Source organism: Numida meleagris, chromosome 2, assembly GCF_002078875.1.
Source record: "Numida meleagris isolate 19003 breed g44 Domestic line chromosome 2, NumMel1.0, whole genome shotgun sequence".
NCBI lineage: Eukaryota > Metazoa > Chordata > Aves > Galliformes > Numididae > Numida > Numida meleagris.
The window spans coordinates 17,632,149-17,645,519 of record NC_034410.1 but is presented as its reverse complement, the minus strand read 5'-3'; the positions used below and the strand labels follow the sequence as shown (position 1 = coordinate 17,645,519).

General features: G+C 41.7%; 1 protein-coding gene and 1 long non-coding RNA gene across 2 annotated transcripts in view; both read right to left on the bottom strand.

The window, feature by feature from the left end:
• The window catches only part of NEBL (nebulette), a 254,624-nt gene extending 249,232 nt beyond the window's left edge, over positions 1 to 5,392 (bottom strand). Inside the window, exons 1-2 of the mRNA XM_021386383.1 lie at positions 5,075 to 5,392; positions 4,120 to 4,214 (exon numbers count right to left, since the gene is read on the bottom strand). Coding sequence (XP_021242058.1) covers positions 4,120 to 4,214; positions 5,075 to 5,143 — 164 coding nt within the window. The 5' untranslated portion in view covers positions 5,144 to 5,392. The remainder of the gene's footprint in view (positions 1 to 4,119; positions 4,215 to 5,074) is intronic.
• LOC110394308 lies at positions 5,463 to 13,064 on the bottom strand. The gene is made up of 3 exons (XR_002435547.1): positions 12,917 to 13,064; positions 7,004 to 7,167; positions 5,463 to 6,295 (listed from the first exon to the last, which is right to left on the bottom strand). It is a non-coding gene; the product is annotated as an uncharacterized LOC110394308 (long non-coding RNA).

The window sequence follows — 13,371 nt, the reverse complement described above, 5'->3', positions numbered from 1 at the left end:
TGCAGGGAGTCTGTTTCCATCAGCAGGTATAGCTAACATGGAGAGTACATTCCAAAAATACGCATTTCAGCTTCTACATTTCGCATAAAAAACAGCCTTGTGTTTTGGTCTAGTGAATAATTCAAAAAAAAAAAAAAAGTATATATACGAATATTTGTAAGAATAAGTTACCATGTAATCACCCTACATGATTCAATCATTTAACGAGCTTGAAAACTAGTACACAGTTAGCTGCCAAAATGCCATTCATTTCCTAACATCAGTTTAGTTATTTGCAGTTGAAAAGAATCAGCTCTGAGTTGACAAGAAGAAAAATAATTATTATTATTTTTTGCCATTTCCATATATATTAAACAAGCATTTAATATTCTCTATCTGCAGGTATTGAAGCATAATAGGGGTTCCCATTTGCATTAAAGAGGTGTTGACTTACAAGACCTTGCATGACCCAAAAGCAACTTCAATTGTCTTAATCCTTCTTTTACTATGTATGTGAATATTCAGAGATACAAAGTGTGGCTAATTTGCCTGCTCCAGGCAATGCATAGCACCAGGCTGAACTGCAAAACTGGACTATAAGTCTGCGCTCTTAGTCTTATTAACACTGTTGCACAGATAAGGCAGCTCTCTGGCAGAGCAATGTGTATATAGTCAGACAGTGAATGGAAAGCAAGACTAAAGTTATAAGCCCAACCTAGAAGTACACAAATGCTAAGCAGCTACAAACGTTCAAAATTTTTGTCTATGAGGCCTTTGAAGCGAAATGTGAATGCAAGTAAACAGAGAAACATAATATCATAATCATGAGAATACTGTAACGCTTGGAGGTCCCAGCTGAGATCAAAGCCCCAGTGTTCTAGGCACCACACAAACAAGTAGAAACTATTCTGACTTAAACAGCTTACAAATTATATAAATAATATAAAAGATAGTGAGAAGAAAAATGCGTAAGCTTTTAGATAAAAGTAAGAGAACTGAAAGGTCCAATGGAGAAATTAAAAGAATGATCTCTCTGTTATGGAGTTCCATGAAGTTCACTAAAGCCATATTAGATGCAAGCACACTTAAAGTTTTACCTCTTAACTTAATTACAGGATCTTTTATAAATCTACAATTTTACAAAAGTAGTATCAAAACTGCAATAGCAGGAAACTCAGCTTCTTGATCTGTGTTATTTCTGCTATCCAGTAGCTGCTTTTGCTGTCAACGTATCCATAACACAAGCAATGTCTATAACCAATAGCTGCAAATGTGACTAACAAAAAAACTTGCCATTAAAAAAAGCAGAGTTTTTACCAGTATTTCTGTTCCTTTCTACTGGACACTGACATTGAAGTATTTCATAATATGTTACTTCTTGGCCCACTAGTCCTCATTAATCCATTAATTTCTAGCCCTTGTCCTTGTGCACCAAAAGTATGAATTGAAGTGAAACGTTCACAAATCAGTATCTTTCTCTTGTATTAATGGAAAAACAATTATGTTTTACAGTCAAAGTAACTTCTGCTTTTTACTAATACTCAAAAAATATTAATTGCAGCACTTGGGAAGAAAAAAGTGGGATACTTCCAGTTCAAAGATCAAAATATATTCAATATATTATCTAACTCTTGAACTAACAAACAGATGCAGGAATGCAGATCCATGCTTTCCAACTGGTCCTTATAAAAAGCTAACCACAGCTTCCAAACACATTAAATAATTTAGTGGTAATGCTCTCCTATTCAAATTAGTGCATACTTTTTCGCTTTCATCACAAATTACATTCTCATTGATGGATGGCCTCAACAAACAGTCTAAGAGTAATTGTTCTTTGTCAAGTGCTTGTAGGTGTTTGTACAAGTAAACCTGCATTCTTTTATTCGCTGATTTTCTGGTCAAGCTGTATTTAACATAAAAATGGATTTGCCTCATAATAATGAACACTGGATAAGACGCATCGTAACTGAAAATACTTTAATGGCCTCTGCTTTGCAAATAAGGAAGTTTTGAGATGCAAGAGTACTGTGTCAAAATATCGTAATTTAAATAAATTGTGTATTCAAAACAGAGCTTTGCAGAGACAACATATTCCTACTTCAAAGGATATTAGAGTTCACTGAAAACACAAAATGTACATTGGTCTTCCATAAGTAGTTCCATAGGACTCTGACAATTATTTAAATTATTTGTTTAAAGTATCTCAAAAAAAAAAAAAAAACACCCTTATATACACAAAATATACATTTATATATATATATATATGTGTAAAAATACATTAAAATTTTTCTCTTGTTTAATAAACCCATTTTTTTGTGGTTTTACATTGTTTCTTCCTGTTTCATACATCACGTTTAAGGGACATTGGAAACACGGGGATTCATATTACAAAACTTATTAAAGCAACTAATAGGAAGAACAGCAGTTGAACAGTATGCAACAGATCCATCATCCTTACTCCCCCTTATTTATGAATAGAAGGAGACACCGTGCAGCATAACTACATAAATGAAAAACTCTCCTGCAACAGAAATGAAATAAACACAGCATGGAAACCCCAACCCATAACATGAAAAACTTCATAAAAACTGTTATCAAGCACAAAGGAAGGAAAGATCAAGCTGCCAAAGCATCGCCACTAAGATTTAACTCCAAAAAGTTAGGTTAATGGCACCAAAGCGTCATCAAAGCTTTAACCACTGTAAATTGCATAAGCCTGTACTTAAACTTCAACTCAAATACTACCAAAAGCAGACTTCATCTAGGGTCAATAAGCTTTAGGTCAGTCTCAACTTCTAGTGTGCCACTTGTTGAAGCACAAGTCTTCCTTCTCAGAAATCTTCCCTACAGCATGTTAGACAGCCAGCTGACCTCACGTTATTACGAGAGGTCTGATGTCACTCCCCTACACTGCCGAGCACATCAAGGAAAGCTAGAATGTGTGCAACTGCATACGCTCCTGAAGCAACTTAAGTACAACTACGCACATTGAAACAGGTGTTTCAAGTTTCAGCAGCACAGGATTTTTAATAACAAAACTCACATTTCAGACAAACAGGCATTGCCTGGCTTCAAGTTTAGCCTGGAAGAAATGAGTACATGCTGTTGAACTATTCTGCAAAGGCCAGCCATGGTCTGCCTACTTCAACGTGAAACAAACAGTTTAAGAGGACTGTAAGAAAATATTTCTTTAAAAAAAAAAAAAAAAAAAAAAGATGTGCCTATAGTTTATAATTTCTCTCTCAATACATATATATTTAAGCAAGTAAAGATAAAAATAATGGCAATATATGAATAACATCTGGAATAATATTACGATCAAATCTGGTTCAAAAATCTTTAGAAATATCCTTTTAACAAAATATATTTTAAGTGTTTCTGAAGATGAAAACATACTGAAATGCACTTCACAAATCTTAGGAGCAGTAAGCACCTTTGATGTATGTGTGTATGTGTTGTCAAGTCTCTTCTATAGTACCTGCAAGCCAAGCATCAAAGCACTCTTCAAAACCCACATAACAACAAGATCTTGGAATGGAATACCACATGACTATACTCTACAACTGAAATTTATCAATTTTCTTTATCAAAATCTAAGAGAAAAGCAAAATACAAAATAGCACAAAGCACCAGAAGCAGGGATTTTGTGAATATCTATCTTAGTAATCTGAGATATGTGAACAACATAACAGTTTTAAAAATAGGTTGTCACGATCTGTCACAGGATATTGCCTCTGGTAAACTACGCAACAGAGGAGGACTTTGTTTTCTTATTGCAAAAAGCTGATCAGGTCCATAACCCTTAACAGAGAGCTGCATAACTGGTAACTGTAACCTAGCAGGTCAATAATGAACATAATAGGAGTCAGCACCAGATCCAGCACTTTCTTGGAGGAAAGGACATGTATCCTGAGATCTGATATTAAAACATTGCCCAAACACATCATAATCAAACATCTTCATCTTCTGCCACTTGAAAGCAAGCAGAATACTCCATCTGAAAAGATAAAAACTGCTCTGGACTGCATTGCTCCATCCTAGATTAACTTTTTATGGTGCTATATACCTATTTGACCACATCCATGGCCAGGTTTTCCTTTCATGTGCATTTCTGCAAGACTTGACATTTACAATACTTACGCATTGCAATAAGGTTTCTTTTCATATCCTTTGTAGTTATTCATGTTCAGAGCCATTTTGCAAACTTCACAGTGGAAACATCCTTTATGCCAATACTGTAAAGAAATGTAAAGTAGCATTACGTACAATACTGATGTTTTGAAAGCTATGTTAGGGTACAGGACATGTAAAAACACAGTTACACGGCAATGTTTTTGGCCACGCGTTATAGATTTCTGTAAACTACATCAAAGGAATCTCTTTCATGCAAAATTGAAGGAGCTTCTGAAACACTCTCAGAAATGCAAATTCTCTGCTGAAGTGAATATCGAGACCTCAGCACGGTGACCTTGCCAGAACTGTTTTAAAGATAACCAAAGCAGGAGTTGGACATTTTTGTCTAGTTAAAAGGAGAAGAAACCCGAGATGTGGAGTTTGGCTCTTTGGTACACTCAACAAAAACTACATTTAGACGGCGTTTCCCTCCAGTAGCCTTCCCTTCCCGGGGACGGTGCCTGGGCGTAGTGCCACAGCCCGGAGCGCTATCAGCGAAGCGGCCACGGCGGGGCCGCGGGTCGGGACGCTGCTGTCGCACCCCGGTGCGCTGCCCCCGGCCCCGCCGAGGCACCGTTGCGTAAGCGGCTGCCGAAGCCTCGACTCGGGGAAGGCACAGCCAGCCCAGCGAACGGGCTGCGCAGGCAACTTCTGCCCTCGGGAAGCGTCCCGGGCGGCCGCTGCCGCCGGGCCCCCGCCGGGCCCCGTTCCTCCGCCGGGTGCCCGCTGCGGCCGCGGCGCAGCCCAGGGCGAGCCCTGCGTCAGCGCGGTTATACGGCGACAGCTACCCGCCCTGCGCTGATGAGTGCGGCGGGGCCGGAGAGCGGCAGCCACGGGTACCGTGCGGGCCACCTGCCGCCACGCTCCTCGCCGCCTCGCCCCCTGCCCGTCCACCCTCCCTCCGCCGCCGCAGCAGCAGCACCTTGTCCAGGCAGTTGACTTTCTCGGTGGGATAGACCACTTTCCCACAGCGGGCGCACTGGGGGTTCATGATGCGGCTCCTCCCGGGCTGCGGCTCCCTGCGGCCGAGGCTGCTGCGCGGCGGGCGGGCTGCGCGGGGCTGCGGGCGGCCGATGGAGCATCCCCTGCCCGCGCGGGGACGCCGGGGCTCCTCAGCGGCTGCCGGCGGGCGAGGAGGTCATCGGCGGCGGCTGGGGAGGAAGCGGCGCTCCAGCTGACTGCGGCTCGGCAGCATGTGTGAGTGGGCGGGCGGGGAGCCGCTGCCAGTCGCCCCCGCCCGCTCGCCGCCCCGCATCCACCCGCCCCCGCCGCCTCCGCGTGCCTGCGCGCTCGGCTCTCCGCGCCGCCGGCGGAGTGACTCACGCCGAGCCTCGCGCGGGCAGCGGCCGCAAGCCAAGCCCACGGGCGCGCCGAGACGCGGCCCGCAGAGAGAGGAGGGAGGGAGGAAAGGAGGACGAGCCCCGCGCCGTAGCCATCGCGGGGTGGGGAGGCTGAGATGGAGGGCTCCTGCGGTGGGGGGGAGGCCGCACCTGTCCTGGGCCCGGCTGGGAAACGCTGAGGAGATGGCGGCCCCTCGTCCCCGCGGGAGGAAGGAGGGCGAGGACACCGCTCCGGAGCTCGGGCACTCCCAGAAGTTAGGCCCGAGGCCTGGGGATGGAGCCCAGCCCAGCGTGATGCAGGGTGGAAAAGTGATTTCAGGAGGGAGGAAAGAGATGCTTAATTCCCTAAAAGGCAAAATGACACTGAACGCATCGAAATTCGAGGGGGAAGCAGGGGGCTGTCCTCACTCAGGTCTCAGTGAAATTGTTCTAGCAAAGCATCTTCTCCTGGGGGCTGTGGGAGCCCCACCTGGAGGGATGCGTGATAGGAATATCACACCCTAAATGAGGTTTTGACGTGCAGACCTATCGCTCCCATCAGTGCAATGGGGAACATGCATGTGTTTTCTCCGCTTTGCATCTTGATGACTTTAAGGGCTCAGTTCTGCTGCCGAGCTGTGGCTGTGTCACCAGGCACACCGGTCCCATGGGAGGCTCCAATGTGCATCTCCAAATCTCTGCAGGAGCGGTAAATTCAGTTCCTCCAAGTAGGCTTTTGCCATTCATTTTTGACTGGCTCATTAGTGCTGTGGGTACAGCAAGAAGTTGTGCCTTTTTCCTTAGCTGTGGACCTCTTTAGCTACCTGGAACATAAACCACACCATAAGTCAATACAGTGCAGCCTTTTCTGAGGTGAGGGAAGTTTTTTTCATTTCAGTAGTGCAGAGCTTTGTGTGCCTAGCAGCAAGGACAAATTCTGCACATAGTTGAATGTTATTAAGTAATCAGAATGCAGTCAGCTCAACTGGAATATTTGGCAATCATTCTTCCTTGGCAACCCAACTTCTATGCACTGACTGGTTGAAGGCGTGGGGAGAAAGACTGATTTAATTGAAATTAATAATATATGTGATTAAATGAGAAATACCTAATCAGGCTTTAAATATTAAATGACAGAAGTTATAATGCTTCTTCTGCCTCATCTAGACATAAAAACCTGGCACCCAATGAAACTCATCATGTTGAGATGCTAGCTGTGATGCAAGCAACAGGAAAGCAGATTTGCAGGCAGTTCTGTAAATGTTTATTGTCTGCTCTGGCTCTTGGTGCAGTAGAAAACAGAGAAACTGCTAACCAGCCAGGTTTCCCTTCCTGTAGTCTGCAGTCTGGTCCATTTCAGGGCCATTGCTACAATTTGCAGATTTCAAGAGTCATTAATCAGATTTTTTGATGTTTTGATTCCAGATTTTGATCTGGAATGTAATATTTGTCTTCTCAGATGATAGCTTGATAATTTATCATAAACACTTGAAGACCAATTTGGCCTCAGCTTATTAGTATATAGAATTTACCTGATAGAAATAGGAACATATGTGTCCTGTAGTGCAGAGGCAAGAAGTCCCTTCCTCTGCTGCCTCTGTGCTGTTCAGATTGCCTTGCTCTTTCTGCTGGATGGTCTGACTGGAGGTGGATAATGGCTTTCATTCAAGGAACTCTGAATGCCAGGCATCTGCATCTGTTGGTGAAAGAAACTTGAATAGTAACTCTGTGTTCTGCAGGAGCTGTCATTTAAGGATCCATCTAAAACCACAGCTGAGTTGTATTTTGCCCCAAGCCTGTAACGGGAAGTGGGATGAGACCCAGCTAAATTAATCTCAGATAGAGAGCACTGGATGCTATTTATAAGGAAAATATATATTTCTGGTGGTTTACAGGTGAAAATGCTCCATAGCTCATTAGAAATAACTAGAAGGACTACTGAGCACAGAAGGGTGAAAACCATACTCTGTAGCTCTAGCTACAGAACTGTTGCCACAAGCATAGAGATTAGTAGAAGGTGGACATCTGATTAGAATCAAGAATTAATTCCCAACTGGTACATATTGGCGAGTTGTCAGTTGCATCCCAAGATGAAACAGGCTACCCAGGAAGGTGGAGGCATCATCCCTGGAGGTGTTCAAGAAAAATGTAGCTGTTGCACTGAGGGACATGCCTATTGTCCGTCAGGAAAATAATGTTACATATTTCATTGTTTTTTCCTTTCAGATGTGTTCTTTTTAAAGTTATAAAAGGTGAGATAGCTAAAAAGTTATGATCATGCATTCAAAGTACTACCTTACTACTGCAACCAGCTCATAACATTCATGTGCAAGTTTCAGCAGAAAACAGATATTGTATCATGTTTAAGTGAAAGGTTGATCTCGCGGTTAAGGCACTGCATGGAGAATTGCAGATGAAGCCTCTGAGCAGTACTGCAATACAGATAAATTATGCTGAAAGAGGTTTTGTGAATTTCTGTGTCTGTCCTTAATTATGTAGGAACGGAAAGCATTAAACCTGTATTGGTTGGCACAGGAGCTGCCAGTCAATTTTTGACCCTTCCTGTCTGAGCTTACATTTAACTACATAAAAGAAGGAACTGCATAGCTACATTTAAAATAGGAACAATGCAATTTTAATGTGACCTTGTTTAGAGCTACCCAGGGCACTGCTGGAGAAATGTGCATTTAAATTCTGTGCTGTGAAAGAGTAATTCATACTTTTCATATGCAAGGGTCAGTGAGAGCCTATTTTCAACTTCAGCTTTAGAAAAGCTAAAACCAAAAGCGAATGTTTTCTTATCAAAACCGAACCAAAGCCAGCATGATTAGACTTCATAATTTTCTGTAATATGATCCAAACAACACTCTGCAGTGGAATCTCAACACACACTCCCGCAATCATCCAATGTTTCACTACTCAGATTAATCTAATAGAGTAAGGGAGCACAACAACGAAAGCGGCTGGTCAATTGCCAGCAGTGTTTCTGTTCTTAGAGTCACCTTTCTTCACTCAAATGCATGTAAACTGAGTATTGCATCCTGCAACAGCCGTATGCTCAGTGGATACACGAAAAAGTGATTATCAAGAGTCAGCATGACAAAAAAAAAGTTGTCTAAAAGAAGAGACTTTTATTCCCTTAACATTAAAGATGCCACGGAGGTTTCTATCATTTTATGCAAGGGGTTAAGGTTTACCCTTATTAATGGAGCTTCCAGGATACTTGGCTGATAATTTCTCTTCAAGTTTTGGGAGGAAAAAAATGGTTTGCCTCTGCATTTGGCTGAAGGCAAAAAGTAACTGCAATAAAGCTTAGTGAAAAAGGGTTTGTTGTTTGGACTGTGCTAAATAGAAGGCTGTAACCTAGCTCATTTTGTTTTTCTTGAACACAGAACAGCTCATCTGTGAGCAAAAAGCGGTTTGAAATCTTCATTCTGGTGTAAATCTTATTACCTGTGTGCATATGCATTCTTTCAGAGAAAGCAGCTGGGCATCAGGGAAACATATGTACTCTATAACTCAGGTGTACAAAACAGGTACAGTTTTGTGGATGGAAATACACAGGCTGTTTTGAGAATTTGGCAATGCATGCTTAAGCGATAGCTTTTTTAGCAAACACATCCAGAGATGGAGGTAAATGAGCACAAGTAGTTAGCTCTAACCGTACATCCAGTACTTTGTAAATTGTGTCTTCTGAGATTTGGGGAAAGCATTCAACCTGTCATGCAGCTCAGTAACATATTCTAACACCAGAAGCTTGCCTACACACTCTTCACATTACTTACATGATATACAGTTTAAAAGCAATGAGCAATGCAAACAGGTGCAGGCAGGGCACAGTGCTCCTTGCTACCAAAGGCACACTGGTCCCAGGGCCTCAGTTCAACCATTCATTCTATCATTCAGTTTGCAGATGGAGGTGAGGAGCTCACTGAACACAAAACAGTGTCTGCATAGAAAGTAGTTTGGAATCAGGGTGCTTTTAAACCAAATTTCCATGCTCGGTGATAGTGCTTAGAAGAAATACACATTATTAGTACTTCAGTATTATTATTTTACCTCTCTCTGTGGTACAGACTCTCAAATATTTCAGTAGAGTTACAACTCCGAGGATGTTTCAGACACATAAATGGAGCAAAACTTTATGTATATTGCATCAAACATGTTGGGAAATTTTCTACCAGCTCTAAAGTTTAACTGTTTCCTCTTCCTTCCTAGGCAGAATTAGAGATTCCTACCATGTTTTGCAGGAATAAGAACAAATTAAGAAGAAATAAAAATTGGGGGAGCTAAAACAAATATTTTATTTGATTAATTTTCACGAACCATTGATATAGAAATGAAAAGACATCTTCAGAGCTCTTAGAGAAGCTGAAGGAAAAGATTTTCTGCAGTCACCTTCGTTGACCTTTGTCAGAACTGGTTATTTCATCCCAACCCAAACAGATTTCCAAAACTTTTACCACCACAGAAAACCCATCCAGCACAGTCTAGGAAAATGGCTCTATGCTACAACATCAGCTGAACAGCTGTGGAAGGACAAAATGTCAATTACTCTGTCTGACTTAACTGCTACATTTTATTTGCTGTGTTGAGTAAAAATATAAAGCTATTGTGTTTTGCTTATGAAAATGAAATGGAAATAAAAGATTATCTGTTAATTGTGGGTATTGTTTACTGGCCTATGTTTAGCCTAACAGAATAGGGATTTAGAGATAGAATTAGGGTTCTAAAGTGAACTTTAAAAACTAATAAGAGGGCTCTGGTAGCTTTGAATAAAAGGACAACAATGGCAGTATTCATGCTCTCCTCTACGTAACTACTTTCCCATTATTTCCAGAAATAGTAGCAGAGTAGCTTCCTGCCTAAATAAAAGAGTTCATGTAGATGGAAATTAGTCTATAAAGCTTTTCAAAATAAAGTTTCCTTTTTTAAACTGAATGACATGAAGAAATACAGGAAGGGTTGGGCTGTGACTGGACCGGATCCTTGAGTTTAGTGTTCTAAAAGGTTACGTGACTGTTTCAGAGTAACTGCATACACTTACTCCAGAGATGGAGTGAGAGCGTTATAGGGAACACACTTCTTCCGTTGCTAAAAGAAAATTTCTTGCAGTACAGGTACAGAATCATAAGTAAGCCCAACTCTGGGCTTCAGAGGAAACTATTCCCAACATTTCTAGCAAGATTTTAAAATTAAACCTTCAAAGCACAGACCTGTCAAATCTCACACATTGAGAGGAAGTCTCACACATTTGGCTCCGAACTCACCTCCCCAGCAGCTAGACCCGTATCACACTCATTTGCAACACTGCACCATGGCTTCCCTCCCATTCTCTGACCCCACATGCCAGGTACAGCTGGATGGCCCACTGCAGCCTGCCAAACAGCTGCTGCTGCCCTGTGGCACTGGGAGCGAGAAAGGAGGAGGAGGAGGATGTGCAGTGCAGCAATCCTGCACTGCTGAAGAGAAGGACGGATTCCAGAGGAACTACTGGAAATTTGAGAAAAATCCCTTTCCAGAAATTAACAAGTGAAACCTCTTTGTGGATCAACACAAGTATTTTTCCAATACCTGTTACTTCTTAACTCTTCATTTTTGAACATAGATAGGATGAGCTCCGAGACTATTAAAATAAATAAAATCTTATAACCATTTTAAATTATAACTTATATATAAATGAAAAAAATCAAGATATGCTACAGGCTTAAGTCAGTAAAGTAATGGCTTCTGATAGTCTTTTCTCAACAAGAATAAGAACATGGGCTTCTGCAATGTCGTTCCTAGTCCCAAGCTTACAAAACATACTAGCAGAATAGAAGGCAGGATCAAGGATTATTCTCCCTCCTCAACATACCAGAGAGGCTAAAATGAAAACAAATATTGCTGAAAACCAAAGAGACCTCTATAATAGGTTCAGCAAAGCCCATTCCACTTTAAGCTCAGCTCAGATGCATTAAGGACGTGGCTCTGAGTTCTGCCTTATGCCTATGTTTTTAACAGCCGCGCTTCAAAGAATTGAAGAGTTGGGGCCAAAAGGCCAAGGCAGAGGCTTAGTCCTCTCCCTCACACCATTTGGACTACTAGTGACCTGAAGGGCATTATTTATGGCCTATTACACTGCTGCGTTCATTGAAAAAGCAGGGATAATGACTTAGAGGCAAAGTCTCTTCTCTCTCCAACATCTTTCAGTGTGTATTTCCATAGGCAACTTTACTGGGGCCAGAGCAAAGTCTAATTCGTACCATCACCCTAAATACAGAACTATCATATGGGGTTATATGAACTTTGGATGGAGAAAGACATAATTTAATCTTTTTTTTTAACCTTAAATACAACTGCATTAGAAAATTAATAATCAATCAATTTCAAGTTTTTTTTAAAAAAAAAAAGCTTAACTATTTTAATTGGTAAAATTATGGTGTGACCAGAAACTATGCTGTAGGTACAGACACTTTGTGAAAAATCTATGTCATCTCTTTAGCCTGAACACATTATCCATATTTATTTCCCCTCTGCAGTAGAGGACGTGGGGAGCAGCAGCTCCAACGCTACTGTCATGAAGAAGATAGAGTTTAAAACTCAGATACCCTTCTTTTCATCTCTGCACTTGTTCATTAATTAAAAAAAAAAAGAAATGAGAAGAGAAGAAGTAAATGTTCAGCCACAAATTCAACTTACAGATCTTAAGGAAGATTCTCAGTAATGTTACATTTTGGATGAGGGTTTTTGGTTTTTTTTTTTTGGTTGTTTTTTTTTTTTTTTAAGTATGATGCAAAGACATACACAAAGCAAGAAAAAACTTCAAGAAAGGACTACTTAACTTTTTTTTTTTCCTCCTTTGAGGTTTAAAATCAGAGCTAGCTCCAGAAGTCTCCAGAAGTAAATGTGCAACAACATATCACAAAAACAAAATTTTCTAACATGTAATTGAGGGTTTTCAGTGTGAATTTCTCATTTTTCCCTATCAGCTTTCTATGAATTATCTTAAACTGTATCTTAGAAAAGGCAATTATTATGTGGAGCATTAAGCAGAACACAAATATTGGTACACTTCAGAGATGCCAGTTAATTTCCCCTTGACGACTGAACCATAAAGAAAAACAGCATTGTCAAATGGGTCTTAAGTTGCATAGTGGCAAGCAGTGGTTGTATTGCCACATGAAGGATTCAGTCTTAGAAGATATCCACAGAAGGAACTATTATGACATTAATTATAGAGAACATTGTGTTTATTTCATTCTCATTTTAAAAGCCCAAACCATTTTGCTGCGCCTGCACCTTCCCCTGCTGTACTCTGCAGACCATCTGAGCTGGCTGCCTGTGCTGGCTTGGCAGCAGAGCATGTTTCAAATTCTCATGAGAGTGACCTACTTGGTCCAGCGAGGGATGGAGGGAAAACTCCCGAGCACTTGGCTTTCAGCATCCCCAGCAGCATGACTCACCAAGGAAGCTGGGTTGTCTATAGCCAGCAACAGCAGTTGTCTCAGGCAGCACATCACACAAGCTTCACACTGCAGCCCTGAAATAACCACTCCTGTTGTTTCAGGTGAGCTTCCCAAATTAAGCTGTATGGCTAAAGCACCTGATCTCCACCAGGTTTCCAGGCAGCCTGTCCCTTCTCCCCCCAACCAGAGCCCTGTTCTGATGGTGGCCAGGTGAATTGCATCTGCCTTGCTGCCAGCTGCACTGCTCTGGGATGCAGCGCTGAAATGCACCCCACCACCTCATACCACGGCACTGTGCACGTGATACCATTTTTCCCTTAGAAGCTGCTGCACACTAGCTATTAAAGAGAAGCATATTTCAAAGCCAACAGCTTTTCTAGGATGCCATCATCTGAGCAGGAAAGGATCCTTTCTGCTCATATTCCACTGACCACAGCCTGATTTAAGTGTCC